Source organism: Oncorhynchus kisutch, linkage group LG23 (genome assembly GCF_002021735.2).
Source record: "Oncorhynchus kisutch isolate 150728-3 linkage group LG23, Okis_V2, whole genome shotgun sequence".
Taxonomy (NCBI): Eukaryota; Metazoa; Chordata; class Actinopteri; order Salmoniformes; family Salmonidae; genus Oncorhynchus; species Oncorhynchus kisutch.
Window position 1 is genome coordinate 5551072 of NC_034196.2, and position 16940 is coordinate 5568011.

Here is a 16940-nt window from a genome sequence, read left to right on the forward strand (position 1 = left end):
TTTGCTTGCTAAGTAAGTGAAACTGAAAAAAAAGGAAATCTCTCTCTTGCTTCTCCTTCGTTTTGGAAAAAATAAATTTGTTCAAAACTGTTCAACTATTGTCTTTCTCTCTCTTTGAGTCAACTACTCCCCATTTTCTACACTGCAGTGCTAGCTAACTGTAGGTTATGCTTTCAGTACTAGATTCATTATCTGATCCTTTGATTGGGTGGACATGTCACTTCATGCTGCAAGAACTCTGATAGGCTGGAGGACGTCCTCCGGAAGTTATAATTACTGTGTAAGTCTATGGAAGGGAGTGAGAACCATGAGCCTCCTAGGTTTTGTATTGATGTCAATGTACCCAGAGGAGGACAGAAGCAAGCTGTCCTCCAGCTACACCATGGCCGCTACCCTACAGAGTGCTCTTAAGGCTACTGTAGACCTTTTTAATCAGTCATTTGGTGGCGTGTTTATATTTAGTAAAGTTTTATTTAAAAAGGACAACTTTCTAAACATTTTACAATTGACATTTTTATGATAATCACTGAGGAGGATGGTCCCCCCTTCCTCCTCTGAGGAGCCTCCACTGACTGCTTGGTACCACATTTGTACCATTTTGTACAAATGGGCTTTCACATTTTCCTTACAGCTCCCTGACTCAGGCATTCAAGCCTTTTTTTTCTCCATTTCATTAGCAGCTAAGGTCTTACAAAGTACCAGGCCATAATCAGCAGCACACTTATATCCATTCACAGGTTCCACCCATTGATTCAAAACAGAAAGACTGAGACGGAGATTGGTGTGAATGTGTGAAAACATTTACAATTTATTAATAGATGCAGGTGAGGCTCACAAATTCTGTTAATAACTGGTTAGTCATCAGAGAAGTGTAAATGTTCTAGTCCCATAATGATAACCACAGTGGAATAGAACAGTATTTGGACTGTTTCCTTTGCAGCCTCAGGCCATATTTCTCATTGGAGAAAAAGCTAAGAAGTTAAAGTGTGTGTGGAAGCAGTCTGCTGCAGTGCACTGGCAAAGGAGAGGAGACACAGCAAGCGCAACAGCAGAAGCATTAAAACATCAACCTCTAAAACAAACAAAGTAATAAAAAGGGAAAAACAATCACAGGTAGCTTCCCAAAATGGCACCCTATTCTCTAAATAGTGCACTACTTTGGACCAAAACCCTATATTGGCCCTAGTCAAAAGTAGTACACCATGTAGGTAATATAGTGTTATTTTGGACGTAACCAAAAAACCAAAAAGGCATTCCAGTGACTAATACAGGTTATACAATTGGATATCATAAATACTTTCACTATGGATCTTATCCATTGCAATTATTAAGACCTGCTTGAGTGGGGCACAACAGTTGATCTACAATCTCTGTATGTACAAGTTATATCTGTCTCCAGACTAGTCTGTGAAATTCCAGTTTCACATATCGAAGAGGGTGTATAGGGATTACGATTTACAATTAAGTTCTCAGTCACCATAACACATGGAGAACTAAAGGCACTGTAACAATTTTATAATATCGAAAACAACAATTGTAGATGATATTAAGGTAAGTATTGGCGTAAGTGGGGCCATAGCAGTGGTGGTTCTGGCCATCTTAACTAATGCAATACACACCGTATTAAGTGTCATTAGGCAGTACACATTTTGAATTGGTTCAGGTCAGACTAGTTCCATTCAGTCAAAACAGCGTTGCCTTTAAAATGGCTGCCTCTCTAAAGACCAATAGCCTTACTCCCCATATGGATTAACAAGGTGAGATGCAACAGCATACCTTGACACTGAATAGTAAGCATCATTCAGGAACCTGTCGACTCTGTGTCAACACTTTTACTATATGTGCCATTGTAATATAGGCCAATGTAAATACTTGTGTGTGACCCTCTATTTACATTTTGTAATGAGCAAATAAAAGTTAAATAGCTGCACAGGCACAATCAAACATTTATGTCAAGACTTGCTGGAGTGGACAGGGATGAAATACCATTGAGAGCTCTTACTATTTCAAAGGGCAATGGGTATCAAGAAGTCCTTTTAATTAAGGACAACACAGGACCGTAACAGTTAGAATGTCTTGGCTCGACTGTTGTTCATTAGTACTTTGCATTATAGTAAGTGTAAATCTTTGTCTGATTTGCTCCATTCTGTGCAAGTCTCTTCTCACAGGGGCTGTGTTTGGGGTGGAGAGTGCAGAATGCTCAGTCTGGCCAGAGAGACCATTCCATGTTAGGCTGTTCTGTCCATCCCTGGCCTGGCTGTGCTTTTGGACAATCTCCAGTGGTCTGCCTTAGTCCATACAGTAAACAAAACAGCAGTCTGTAAACTAGAACACATACAGTAGAAGCTGAATGGTCAGTCAGTAATGCCTTGCTTTCATGCATGTCGTTGTAAAGGAGGCAGGCAGGCAGCAGGTTCACATTGTATTTTCGTATATCCTCCGTGACAGATACAGGGAAACCCAAGGCATTGGTTCATTGTCTCTACACATTGTCCACAAACTCACCCCAATCCTAAAACTATCCAATCTTTTCAGATCTCATGGAGTGCCTAGGGAGTTCGGGGATGATTTGGGATTCAGACAGTTTGTCCAGTCAGTGTTTCAGTCATTTGAGTGAGTAGAGCAGTTCAGCAGTATGACACAGGGACAGAGGGTGAGCGGCGCTGAAGTACTGACAACACAGCCAGTCCTCCAACTCTGCGTTCCTCTCCGGCTCCAGAGACCTCTCAGCAAACTTCATCATCAGCAGGGCTCTCTTCACGTCCAGCCAGTTGAGGAGGCCCTCGTGGCATGGCCCTTCTCCGGGGCCCAGCCTGTCTCGGTTCCCCCACCGCTGCTGCTCCATCAGGTCCCTCCGGGGGCCCCACAGTAGGCTCTGCAGCACCCGCTTGGCCTCCTGGATGTGGATGCGTTTCATTGGGTCTGGCTGGAGGAGCAGCCGGGTTAGTCTCTGGAGCCCAGTGGAGTAGAGGGAGACTGGAGGAATGGGGGGCAGGTCCTCACAGTTGTAGTCCTGTTCTTTCAGTTTTGGGCTCACCTCGAATGGGTTGGGCTGGTGGAGCAGCTCGTAGATCAGGATTCCCGTTTGGAACTCGTCGAATTTCCGGTACTGGGCGGCCGACACGATTTCCGGGGCCAGGCGGGCGTGGTCGCGTTTAATGCGGGGATCATTGGCAGCGGAATCCTCAGTGTTTCGCTGCTTGGCCTTGGCGAAGCTGGCGATGACCAGGCGGGGGAGGTGCTTCTGGTCGTAGGGGGCATTGGGGTTGGCCTGCAGGGGGCGACGGTGAGGGATCAGGAGAAGGTTCTCCAGACAGAGGTCGCGGTGTGTGACCCCGTGCTCCTTTAGGTGCTCCAGACCGTTGCACAGCTGCAGCAGCAGGAAGCAGACCCGCCGTTCGTACACCTAGATAAAAAACAAAACATTTAAATAGTAGAGCGCTATTCATCAGAAATCACAAAGCTCTGTACGTACATCAAAACAAGATTTTTTTTTAAGGCTGAAAGCTTAAAGCAAAAATGAAGAAAGCCATGAGTGTACCAAATGGCACCATATTCCCTATATAGTGCACTACTTTTGACCAGGGGCCTAGGGTGCCATTTGAGACGCAGACAGACAACTGACCTCTGGCTGAGCCTGGTGGAAGGACGCCCACTCCTTCACGAAGTCTGCCGTACTCTGCTGTGGCACCTCCTGGGTGATAACCACCACGCGTTCCTTGTCCCCCTGCGTGGGGTTGGGCCCGAGGGGCAGTGAAGCCTCGTCAGGGGGGAGCATGCTCTGGGGGACGCAGGCGATGAAGTGACCACAGTCCTGCTGGAGGTTGAAGTGGGGCGGGAGGGTTTGCTGGACAGACAAGCCGTAGAGGTGACCCTGCTTGGCTTCAGAGGTCTGGCTCTTACAGATCTGGAGGGAGAGAGAGAAACATACTGGTTATAGTTAGGTAGAGAATGGAGGAGGGGAGAGTCAACGCCATGATGTGGAGAGAATTAGGAAAATGTCTGCCTGGCACTTTCAGAGAACAGAGTGGAGGAGGAAGAGACTGCTTAGACCACAATGTGCATAGTGGGGAAAATACTTGAATTACATTGATATACAAGAGTCAAAGCCCTGATGTGGACAGAATGTGGAAATACTTCAGTTATATTGAAGCAGTTTTATAACTTGTATACTATCTCTGCATCCAGAATGAAATCTCGCCTGTGTGCTTGCACGCTACTCGTCTGTCACAAGAGACTTTGCAAGAGTCTTTCCCCTTATTGTACTACTTCAAGTAGAGACATTAACACATTCTCTACTTGCACTTGGTGAGATTTAGTATTCTCACTCGCTGTCACCAAGCTTTAAATCCTGCATTCATTCCGATCTTGTTTTCAAGCAGACAAACACTGGTACACTTATGGCAGCTATGATGAATGAGTTTCATCATGTACAATACGTGCAAAGCCAAACACTGTGTGTTGCATCCCAAATGGCACCTTATTCCCTATATAGTGCACTACTTTTGACCAGAGTCCTATAGACCCTAGTCAAAAGTAGTGCACTATATTGGGAATAGGGTAAGCTCTGATATGACATAGGGTACTTCCCAAATTGCACCCAATTCCCATATATAGTGCAATACTTTTGACCAGGGCCCATAGGGAAGTGTAATGGACTATATAAGGAATAGGGTGTTATTTGGGACAGTCTGATGATTAATATGAAGGCTGGATTATTTCATACATTGTGTGTGTGTGTGTGTGTGTGAGAGAGAGGGGATCTTTGATATATGTGTGTGTGTGTGTGTGTGTGTGTGTGTGTGTGTGTGTGTGTGTGTGTGTGTGTGTGTGTGTGTGTGTGTGTGTGTGTGTGTGTGTGTGTGTACAGGCCTTGACAACAGGCGTGTGTATAACTGTAAATCCTGGCTGGCATGAAAAGATGAATGGACACAGAGACATTAGGAAAGACTATGCAGAGCCTCTGCAGCAAACCTCCCTTAACACACAGGGCCCTGCTCTGGATTTACACGTTGCTAATGACTTTGGGACAAAGGTCAGTCAGAATGAATGCAGAGCAGCACACCCTCCTCCCTCCACGGCAGGCTACAGTACATTCCCTGGAGGAACACTAGAATGGTGGGACCTTCCTTCTCTTCCCTCAGAGAGCAAACTAAATCTGTCCCAAATGGCACCCTATCTCCTATATGGTCAAAAGTAGTGCACTACGTAGGGAATAACATGCCATTTGGTACATGCACAAAGTGAAGAGGCTGTGGCTCCCTCTGGTTTTCTAAACAGTCAAAAAGCTTGTTAAGGGGTCGGCTTACTTCATTGGACAGGTTTTATTGTTTAGCGAGCTAGTCTTTAACAAGGTAGGAAGATGACCTTGATTGATGGGTAGAACTTACACAGTCCAATCACAGGGGAGTCTGAACATACACAATCCAATCAGAGAGGAGTTTGAGGGCCTCCTGGGTGGCGCAGTGGTTAAGGGTGCTGTACTGCAGCGCCAGCTGTGCCACCAGAGACTCTGAGTTTGCGCCCAGGCTCTGTCGTAACCGGCCGCGACCGGGAGGCCCGTGGGGCGACGCACAATTGGCCTAGTGTCGTCCGGGTTAGGGAGGGTTTGGCCGGGAGGGAAATCCTTGTCTCATCGCGCACCAGCGACTCCTGTGGCAGGCCGGGCGCAGTGCGCGCTAGCCAAGGTTGCCAGGTGCACGATGTTTCCTCCGACACATTGGTGCGGCTGGCTGGCTTCCGGGTTGGATGGCGCTGTGTTAAGAAGCAGTGCTGCTTTGTTGGGTTGTGTATCGGAGGACGCGTGACTTTCAACCTTCGTCTCTCCCGAGCCCGTACGGGAGTTGTAGCGATCAGACAAGATAGTAGCTACTAAAAACAATTGGATACCACGAAATTGGGGAGAAAAAGGGCGAAAAAAGAAAAGGAGTTTGAATTAAACTACAGATTACAAAGAACCTCTTCTCACGGTAATTATGTCTCTCACCCACACACACACGCCCTCGCCACATGCGTGTTTATAATTCCACACATCCTCGCCACATGCGTGTTTATAATTCCACACATCCTCGCCACATGCTTGTTTATAATTCCACACATCCTCGCCACATGCGTGTTTATAATTCCACACATCCTCGCCACATGCTTGTTTATAATTCCACACATCCTCGCCACATGCTTGTTTATAATTCCACACATCCTCGCCACATGCTTGTTTATAATTCCACACATCCTCGCCACATGCTTGTTTATAATTCCACACATCCTCGCCACATGCTTGTTTATAATTCCACACGTCCTCGCCACATGCTTGTTTATAATTCCACACATCCTCGCCACATGCTTGTTTATAATTCCACACGCCCTCGCCACATGCTTGTTTATAATTCCACACGTCCTCGCCACATGCTTGTTTATAATTCCACACATCCTCGCCACATGCTTGTTTATAATTCCACACATCCTCGCCACATGCTTGTTTATAATTCCACACGTCCTCGCCACATGCTTGTTTATAATTCCACACGTCCTCGCCACATGCTTGTTTATAATTCCACACATCCTCGCCACATGCTTGTTTATAGTTCCACACATCCTCGCCACATGCTTGTTTATAATTCCACACATCCTCGCCACATGCTTGTTTATAATTCCACACATCCTCGCCACATGCTTGTTTATAATTCCACACATCCTCGCCACATGCTTGTTTATAATTCCACACGTCCTTGCTACATGCTTGTTTATAATTCCACACGCCCCCCCCCCCCCCCCCTCTAAATGTATTCTCAGCCTTGTTGTTTTGTCTTTCAGACTTATTATAAACATTAAACACCAGAGTCCTTGATAGCAAAACATTTTGATTGTCAAGCACCACATGCTTGGCCCCCAAAACAATCCCACTTTGAAACTCAAGAACACAGATAGACATATCTCCCTAGGGAAAGCGTTCTTCTGACCTAATAGGGGCCTAGATAAAGGTTAACTAAGAAAGTTTGTATTCAGTTACCTAGACTGTGTGTGTAGTGTAAAACTTGAGAACACAGAGAGCTATGGAGATGAAAGGTATCTAATGTTGTCACCTTGACAGCGTAGGAGTTAGATGGGTCGGAGGCGCAGGCAGCAGAGTAGTACACAGCATCGCCTGCATTACAGCTGGCTTTGTTACAGGTCAGTTTGAACAGGGACCAGTTGCTCTCATCGAAGCGCAGCGTGTTCTTCTGACTGCGGGTGAAGTGGTCCTCACATTTCAGAGCCAGGCGCCGCAACGACTCAGCGTACAGGCCTCCCAGCTTAGAGTAGATGCCCTCTCTACTGTCTATGTTACTGAGCAGGGTCTGCAGCTGCAGGCTAGAGCCGTGGCTGGGCCCGGAGGCTGAGAGGTGAGGGCCGCTGAGCTGGGGGGAGGAGGAGGAGGTGATGCTGCCCCGGCTGTGTCCTCCGAGTCGACCACGTACTTTCAGGGGTTCGTCCAGGGTCCGGGAGTGCAGGGGGCGACCCGGAGGGCCATGACAGCGCTCTAGGGATTCGGAGGAGTAGAGGGGACGGGGGTCGACAGGGGAGGATGGGAGGCTGGACAGGGATGGTACGTCTGGACGAGATGCGTTGCTCTCGGAACCACCGGTGAAGGGGAGGCGGGGGAAGGCCCAGAACAGGGGTTTCCCGGCTGCGCTGTCAGGGGCGGAGACAGTGCGGTTCACCATCTTCTTCTCGGGGAGAGGCGGTGGCTGCAGCTGGTTGGAAAGGTTGTTGCTAGGGAACGGGTCAGGGTGAGGAGACACTGGAGAGGAGTCCATGGGGCTTCTGGGAAATGGGGAGGCGCACGACAGACGAGGGGCATCGTGGGAACCTGTAGAGAGCGAGAGAGAAGTCATCAGTATTCATGTTGATATTGGATATCACACAGAGACAGGCTACAGGCACAAGATAAAATATTACATTTGAAGCACATTTCCATTTTTTTTTATATACTGAATTTACTTAAACACTGGAGAACTACTAGTACCAGCAGCATCAACACTTCTCTGATCAAACAGTTGACGAATCCATATGCATATAAAAAACATTTGATCAAAACATCTCACACTAGAAAACAACTCTGAGCTGACTTCTCTGAAGTGTGTGTGTGTGTGTGTGTGTGTGTGTGTGTGTGTGTGTGTGTGTGTGTGTGTGTGTGTGTGTGTGTGTGTACAGGCCTTGACAACAGGCGTGTGTATAACTGTAAATCCTGGCTGGCATGAAAAGATGAATGGACACAGAGACATTAGGAAAGACTATGCAGAGCCTCTGCAGCAAACCTCCCTTAACACACAGGGCCCTGCTCTGGATTTACACGTTGCTAATGACTTTGGGACAAAGGTCAGTCAGAATGAATGCAGAGCAGCACACCCTCCTCCCTCCACGGCAGGCTACAGTACATTCCCTGGAGGAACACTAGAATGGTGGGACCTTCCTTCTCTTCCCTCAGAGAGCAAACTAAATCTGTCCCAAATGGCACCCTATCTCCTATATGGTCAAAAGTAGTGCACTACGTAGGGAATAACATGCCATTTGGTACATGCACAAAGTGAAGAGGCTGTGGCTCCCTCTGGTTTTCTAAACAGTCAAAAAGCTTGTTAAGGGGTCGGCTTACTTCATTGGACAGGTTTTATTGTTTAGCGAGCTAGTCTTTAACAAGGTAGGAAGATGACCTTGATTGATGGGTAGAACTTACACAGTCCAATCACAGGGGAGTCTGAACATACACAATCCAATCAGAGAGGAGTTTGAGGGCCTCCTGGGTGGCGCAGTGGTTAAGGGTGCTGTACTGCAGCGCCAGCTGTGCCACCAGAGACTCTGAGTTTGCGCCCAGGCTCTGTCGTAACCGGCCGCGACCGGGAGGCCCGTGGGGCGACGCACAATTGGCCTAGTGTCGTCCGGGTTAGGGAGGGTTTGGCCGGGAGGGAAATCCTTGTCTCATCGCGCACCAGCGACTCCTGTGGCAGGCCGGGCGCAGTGCGCGCTAGCCAAGGTTGCCAGGTGCACGATGTTTCCTCCGACACATTGGTGCGGCTGGCTGGCTTCCGGGTTGGATGGCGCTGTGTTAAGAAGCAGTGCTGCTTGGTTGGGTTGTGTATCGGAGGACGCGTGACTTTCAACCTTCGTCTCTCCCGAGCCCGTACGGGAGTTGTAGCGATCAGACAAGATAGTAGCTACTAAAAACAATTGGATACCACGAAATTGGGGAGAAAAAGGGCGAAAAAAGAAAAGGAGTTTGAATTAAACTACAGATTACAAAGAACCTCTTCTCACGGTAATTATGTCTCTCACCCACACACACACGCCCTCGCCACATGCGTGTTTATAATTCCACACATCCTCGCCACATGCTTGTTTATAATTCCACACATCCTCGCCACATGCGTGTTTATAATTCCACACATCCTCGCCACATGCTTGTTTATAATTCCACACATCCTCGCCACATGCTTGTTTATAATTCCACACATCCTCGCCACATGCTTGTTTATAATTCCACACATCCTCGCCACATGCTTGTTTATAATTCCACACATCCTCGCCACATGCTTGTTTATAATTCCACACGTCCTCGCCACATGCTTGTTTATAATTCCACACATCCTCGCCACATGCTTGTTTATAATTCCACACGCCCTCGCCACATGCTTGTTTATAATTCCACACGTCCTCGCCACATGCTTGTTTATAATTCCACACATCCTCGCCACATGCTTGTTTATAATTCCACACATCCTCGCCACATGCTTGTTTATAATTCCACACGTCCTCGCCACATGCTTGTTTATAATTCCACACGTCCTCGCCACATGCTTGTTTATAATTCCACACATCCTCGCCACATGCTTGTTTATAGTTCCACACATCCTCGCCACATGCTTGTTTATAATTCCACACATCCTCGCCACATGCTTGTTTATAATTCCACACTGTGTGTTGCATCCCAAATGGCACCTTATTCCCTATATAGTGCACTACTTTTGACCAGAGTCCTATAGACCCTAGTCAAAAGTAGTGCACTATATTGGGAATAGGGTAAGCTCTGATATGACATAGGGTACTTCCCAAATTGCACCCAATTCCCATATATAGTGCAATACTTTTGACCAGGGCCCATAGGGAAGTGTAATGGACTATATAAGGAATAGGGTGTTATTTGGGACAGTCTGATGATTAATATGAAGGCTGGATTATTTCATACATTGTGTGTGTGTGTGTGTGTGTGTGAGAGAGAGGGGATCTTTGATATATGTGTGTGTGTGTGTGTGTGTGTGTGTGTGTGTGTGTGTGTGTGTGTGTGTGTGTGTGTGTGTGTGTGTGTGTGTGTGTGTGTGTGTGTGTGTGTGTGTGTGTGTGTGTGTGTGTGTGTGTGTGTGTGTGTGTGTGTGTGTGTGGTGTATGTAAGAACCCAAGCTGAGCCATAAGGGAGACTGGGCATCTATCACACCACTATCAGCATTTTTTAAAATCTGAAATCGCAAGCACCCACTAACGTGTCATTTCTGCAGATTCTAAGTGTTTGCGCTAGTCATGTATCAATATTTGTCTATGAAATGACCAATGAACATATAGCACACCTTTGGATTCAAATGATCAAATGATTTTGATCGTTTTGAGGTTTTTACTGAGTAAGCCTCTCTTCTCCTCTTGCTTTGGCAAAGCAGTGCTGCTCGCCAAAAGGGTTTGCTGTCCTGATAATGGAATGATAATTCGGAAAGTATTCAACCCCTTGACCTTTTCCACATTTTGTTATGTTATAGCCTTATTCTATCCCCCTCATCAGTCTACACACAATACCCTACAATGACCAAGCTTAAACAGGTTTTTAGAGAAAACATTTTTGGAAATATCACATAAGTATTTGTTGAAGCAACCTTTTTGTAGTTACAGTCTTGCCCCATCACTGCAACCCCCATACGGACTCGTAAGAGGCGAAGGTCAAGAGCCATGCGTCCTCCGAAACACAACCCAGCCACACTGCTTTTTGACACAGTACCCAGAAGCCAGTCCACCAATGTGTCTGAGGAAACACCGTACACCTGGCGACCGTGTCAGTGTGCAGTATGCCCGGCTCGCCACAGGAGTCGCTAGAGCCTGATTGAACAACAACATCTCTGTCGACCAAACCCTCCACTTATCTGGACGACACTGGGCCAATTGTGGCTGGGCCACTCAAGGACATTCAGAGACTTGTCCTGAAACCACTCCTGCGTTGTCTTGGCTGTGTGCTTAGGGTTTATTATCCTGTTGAAAGGTGAACCTTTGCCCCAGTCTGAGGTCATGAACGCAGGTTTTCATCTAGGATCTCTCTGTACTTTGCTTTGTTCATCTTTCCCTTGATCCTGACTAGTCTCCTAGCCCCTGCCGCTAAAAAACATCCCCACAGCACGATGCTACCACCACCATGTTTCACAGCAAGGATGGTGCCAGGTTTCAGGCCAAAGTGTTCCATCTTGGTTTCATCAGACCAGAGAATCTTGTTTCTCATGGTCTGAGAGTCCTTTAAGTGCCTTTTGGCAAACCAAGTGGGCTTTCATGTGTCTTTTACTGAGGAGTGGCTTCCGTGTCGCCACTCTACCATAAAAGCCTGATTGGTGGAGTGCTGCAGAGATGGTTGTCCTTCTACAAGGCTCTCCCATCTCCACAGAGGAACTCTTGAGCTCTGTCAGAGTGACCACCGGGTTCTTGGTCACCTCCCTGACCAAGGGCCTTCTCCCTCGATTGCTCAGTTTGCCTGGGTGGCCAGCTCTAGGGAATCTTGGAGGTTCCAAACTTCTTCAATTTAAAAATGATGGAGGCAACTTCGTTCTTGGGGACCTTCAATGCTGCAGAAATGTTTTGGTACCCTTCCCCAGATCTATGCCTCGACACAATCCTGTCTTGGAGCTCTACGGACAATTTCTGTTTATATATATATATATATATATATATATATACATACATATATATATATACAGTGCCTTGCGAAAGTATTCGGCCCCCTTGAACTTTGCGACCTTTTGCCACATTTCAGGCTTCAAACATAAAGATATAAAACTGTATTTTTTTGTGAAGAATCAACAACAAGTGGGACACAATCATGAAGTGGAACGACATTTATTGGATATTTCAAACTTTTTTAACAAATCAAAAACTGAAAAATTGGGCGTGCAAAATTATTCAGCCCCTTTACTTTCAGTGCAGCAAACTCTCTCCAGAAGTTCAGTGAGGATCTCTGAATGATCCAATGTTGACCTAAATGACTAATGATGATAAATACAATCCACCTGTGTGTAATCAAGTCTCTGTATAAATGCACCTGCACTGTGATAGTCTCAGAGGTCCATTAAAAGCGCACAGAGCATCATGAGAACAAGGAACACACCAGGCAGGTCCGAGATACTGTTGTGAAGAAGTTTAAAGCCGGATTTGGATACAAAAAGATTTCCCAAGCTTTAAACATCCCAAGGAGCACTGTGCAAGCGATAATAAATGGAAGGAGTATCAGACCACTGTAAATCTACCAAGACCTGGCCGTCCCTCTAAACTTTCAGCTCATACAAGGAGAAGACTGATCAGAGATGCAGCCAAGAGGCCCATGATCACTCTGGATGAACTGCAGAGATCTACAGCTGAGGTGGGAGACTCTGTCCATAGGACAAGAATCAGTCGTATATTGCACAAATCTGGCCTTTATGGAAGAGTGGCAAGAAGAAAGCCATTTCTTAAAGATATCCATAATAAGTGTTGTTTAAAGTTTGCCACAAGCCACCTGCTCTGGTCAGATGAAACCAAAATTGAACTTTTTGGCAACAATGCAAAACGTTATGTTTGGCGTAAAAGCAACACAGCTCATCACCCTGAACACACCATCCCCACTGTCAAACATGGTGGTGGCAGCATCATGGTTTGGGCCTGCTTTTCTTCAGCAGGGACAGGGAAGATGGTTAAAATTGATGGGAAGATGGCTGGAGCCAAATACAGGACCATTCTGGAAGAAAACCTGATGGAGTCTGCAAAAGACCTGAGACTGGGACGGAGATTTGTCTTCCAACAAGACAATGATCCAAAACATAAAGCAAAATCTACAATGGAATGGTTCAAAAATAAACATATCCAGGTGTTAGAATGGCCAAGTCAAAGTCCAGACCTGAATCCAATCGAGAATCTGTGGAAAGAACTGAAAACTGCTGTTCACAAATGCTCTCCATCCAACCTCACTGAGCTCGAGCTGTTTTGCAAGGAGGAATGGGAAAAAATGTCAGTCTCTCGATGTGCAAAACTGATAGAGACATACCCCAAGCGACTTACAGCTGTAATCGCAGCAAAAGGTGGCACTACAAAGTATTAACTTAAGGGGGTTGAATAATTTTGCATGCCCAATTTTTCAGTTTTTGATTTGTTAAAAAAGTTTGAAATATCCAATAAATGTCGTTCCACTTCATGATTGTGTCCCACTTGTTGTTGATTCTTCACAAAAAAAATACAGTTTTATATCTTTATGTTTGAAGCCTGAAATGTGGCAAAAGGTCGCAAAGTTCAAGGGGGCCAAATACTTTCGCAAGGCGCTGTATATATATATATATATATATATATATATATATATATATATATACATATACAGGTGTACCTTTCCAATCAATTGAATTTACCAAAGGTGGACTCCAATGAAGTTGTAGAAACATCAAGGATGATCAACGGAAGCAGGATGCACTTGAGCTCAATTCTGAGTCTCATCTGTTAGATTTTTCCGTAAAAAAAAAAACGTTTTTGCTTTCTCATTATGGAGTATTGTGTGCAGATTTATTTTTTATTTTTTTATTAAATCCATTAAAGAATAAGACTAACGTAACCATGTGGAAAAAGTAAAGTGGTCTGAATACTTTCTGAATACACTGACTGTTTAAAGCAAAACTATCCAAACTATTGCTGATGGTGAACCTGAACAATCAAAATAAAATCGAACGCAAGCCTCGATCTGCAGGTAGGCTATAGCCAGATCAGAGTTGTGTCTCTAGTAGCTTAATTCTATTCTGGTAAAACACAATTTTCAACAGCACATTTGATAACAATAAGCTTGAAAATGATATTGGTTGTCAATCAACTAATAAAGCCTAATATTGTGCAAGCCATTTTACCAGCATTTGAATGCTGAAGGTGCCCCGCAGCTACAAGATCAGAAATAGACCTCTCTTCGGGCAGTGCGCGAAGCTGGGCACAGTGTGCAGTTTCACTAGGCTACTGATATTCCCTGGGGTTGTTCGGCACGCAAAGGGACTATCAACGCATTTATAAGAGCGGTATTTTCAGAAGGTAGAAAGAAAGTTATTTGAGAAGAAAGAAAAAAAACTAGCCGACGATTCGTAACCTTTGAATTGATTTTCTGACTGATGCATGCTAGATCTGGATTGGATTGGGGTCCCGATCTTAAACATTTGAACTAGGAACCAATGCGTATTAGTGAATCGTTACATGCCTAGTATGAGCAATAGGGAGAGTGAGGAGAGCGACTAACTGCCGCTAGTCGTTACTGTTGAACTAGGAGCCTACCGCCTCAGGCGCCTGTATTGATTCTTATAATTGGAGCTTTGTGTCCTTGTGCCTCCCTCACCCAGAATTCTATAAATATATAGTACATTACCAATACAGCACATTACCCCTCACCCACAAACCTACAGTACATTAACCCTACCCCATAAACCTATAGTACGTTTTCCATAAACATACCGCACATTATCCATATGTAACAGATTGCATTCTGTTCTGCCCCGAGTGGGGATTAAACTAGCGATCTTCTGCCCAGCAACTCAAAGCCAACCATCTTAGCCAACAGAGCAAGCTACATTATCCCTCACCCATAGACCTAGAGTAAATTACCCGTCACCCATAAACCTACATTAAAGTACACATCCACAACAGCATCTGCCTGGGTGACTTTGGCTAGCTGTACCCATCCTATCACTGTGTCTAAGTGTCTTTCCCTTATAACGTCTAACATCTTAGTCACATTTCATTCATTCAAAGTTCCCTGAGAGGGTGTAGTGAGGGAGTTCAATATGATGGTCAACATGTCTGCTGTGCTATACCATTAGGAAATGGTGAATTAAAGAGTACAATATAAAGAATGTGAAACTCCACAGTCTAACCCAGAGAGATGGGTAAGTGTGTGCTTGTTGACAGTAAGTCTGCTTCTCAAATGGCACCCTATTCCCTACAAAGTGCACTACTTTTGACCAGACCAGACCAGGCTCTGGTCAAAAGTAGTGAACACTGTAGGAAATAGAGTCATAGAGTCACATTTTTAACACCGACTAAATGAGTGAGTTTCCAGGGGGGAAATCTAAAGGAAAGATGACATGTCTGCATGGAGCAGCAAATGCCCGTATTTTCCTCCTTATCAAAGTCCCATAATTATCTCTTCAAACACTTCCCAGGAAGTGAGGCAATTACATACTGTCTGGGAGTGTCCCAAATGGCGCCATATTCCTTTTGAGTGCATTACTTTTGCCAGGAGACCTGTGGTCATAAGTAGTGCACTACATAGAGAACGAGGTGCCATTTGGGTTGCATCCCCTGGGCTTATATGGAGAGACGAAGACAGTGACGCCAGACAAGAGTGATGGTGCGTCAGACCTCAGCCAGCAGTGTGCAGGGTTAGACACACGCACACACTCACTTGCACTCAAACACTGATTCAATCTGTCTATCTGGGAAAAGTATATTTCAAAACTAAGGCTGGTCACACAGACAGTGAGACAGGCACACACACAAGGACAGAGAGACAGGCACACACACAAGGACAGAGAGACAGGCACACACACAAGGACAGAGAGACAGGCACACACACAAGGACAGAGAGACAGGCACACACACAAAGACAGAGAGACAGGCACACACACAAGGACAGAGAGACAGGCACACACACAAGGACAGAGAGACAGGCACACACACAAGGACAAGGAGACAGGCACACACACAAGGACAGAGAGACAGGCACACACACAAGGACAGAGAGACAGGCACACACACAAGGACAGAGAGACAGGCACACACACAAGGACAGAGAGACAGGCACACACACAAAGACAGAGAGACAGGCACACACACAAGGACAGAGAGACAGGCACACACACAAGGACAGAGAGACAGGCACACACACAAGGACAGAGAGACAGGCACACACACAAGGACAGAGAGACAGGCACACACACAAGGACAGAGAGACAGGCACACACACAAGGACAGAGAAGTGAACGCTGGACTTCTGCTACTATAACCTCATATCTGCCGTAGCCTTTTCCTCTTCTGATTGTTCTCTCAATCTCAACCTAGTTAGATGGCTTTCTTCTAGTAGAGCCATATGACTACCACAAATGGAAAACAAGTGAAGCCGTTTTTCCTAATCAGGTAACATGGTATAAAGGGCAAGATTTCCCCCAGGACCAACACTGGGGCACAATTCTTTTACATTATTGCAAGAGGCTGCAATTTTCTCCTTCCTTTGACACTCCGTTAATACAACAACAAAAACTAGACTACGGTACCTCCTCCAATAAGATGCACTAGACTCTGTTCATTCACTCTCTATAGATGCAGGATCTTAAATGCAGGAAATTAAACATTTGTAGTGTAGTTGAGATTTCCACTTTGAAATTTCAGACTTGATTTTCCCTTACGATAAATGTATCAACCCCTACAAAAATGTCCATTTAATTATAATCCGCATAATAATTCACATTTCCTTTTGCGGCAGGATTAATTTCCTGCTGTAGCAAACTGTAGATCCTACGTCTGCACATGCACAGACGATGCTGACCAATCACAAGCGAACTCTCCCACTCTCTGCATGGCTTGTGCATGCTGGCCAATCACAAGCGTCCCTGCTTAAAGCATGCAGTTAGACTCTGGTGAGGAAAGAAAGGGCTTTACCTGTGTGTGTGTGT

General features: G+C 45.6%; 1 protein-coding gene across 1 annotated transcript in view; it reads right to left on the bottom strand.

The window, feature by feature from the left end:
* Nucleotides 1–778: 778 nt before the first annotated feature.
* Nucleotides 779–16940, bottom strand: part of LOC109877849 (inactive tyrosine-protein kinase PRAG1-like) — a 44284-nt gene continuing 28122 nt past the window's right edge. The window contains exons 5-7 of the mRNA XM_020470077.2: nt 7083–7849; nt 3626–3907; nt 779–3406 (exon numbers count right to left, since the gene is read on the bottom strand). Coding sequence (XP_020325666.1) covers nt 2606–3406; nt 3626–3907; nt 7083–7849 — 1850 coding nt within the window. The 3' untranslated portion in view covers nt 779–2605. The remainder of the gene's footprint in view (nt 3407–3625; nt 3908–7082; nt 7850–16940) is intronic.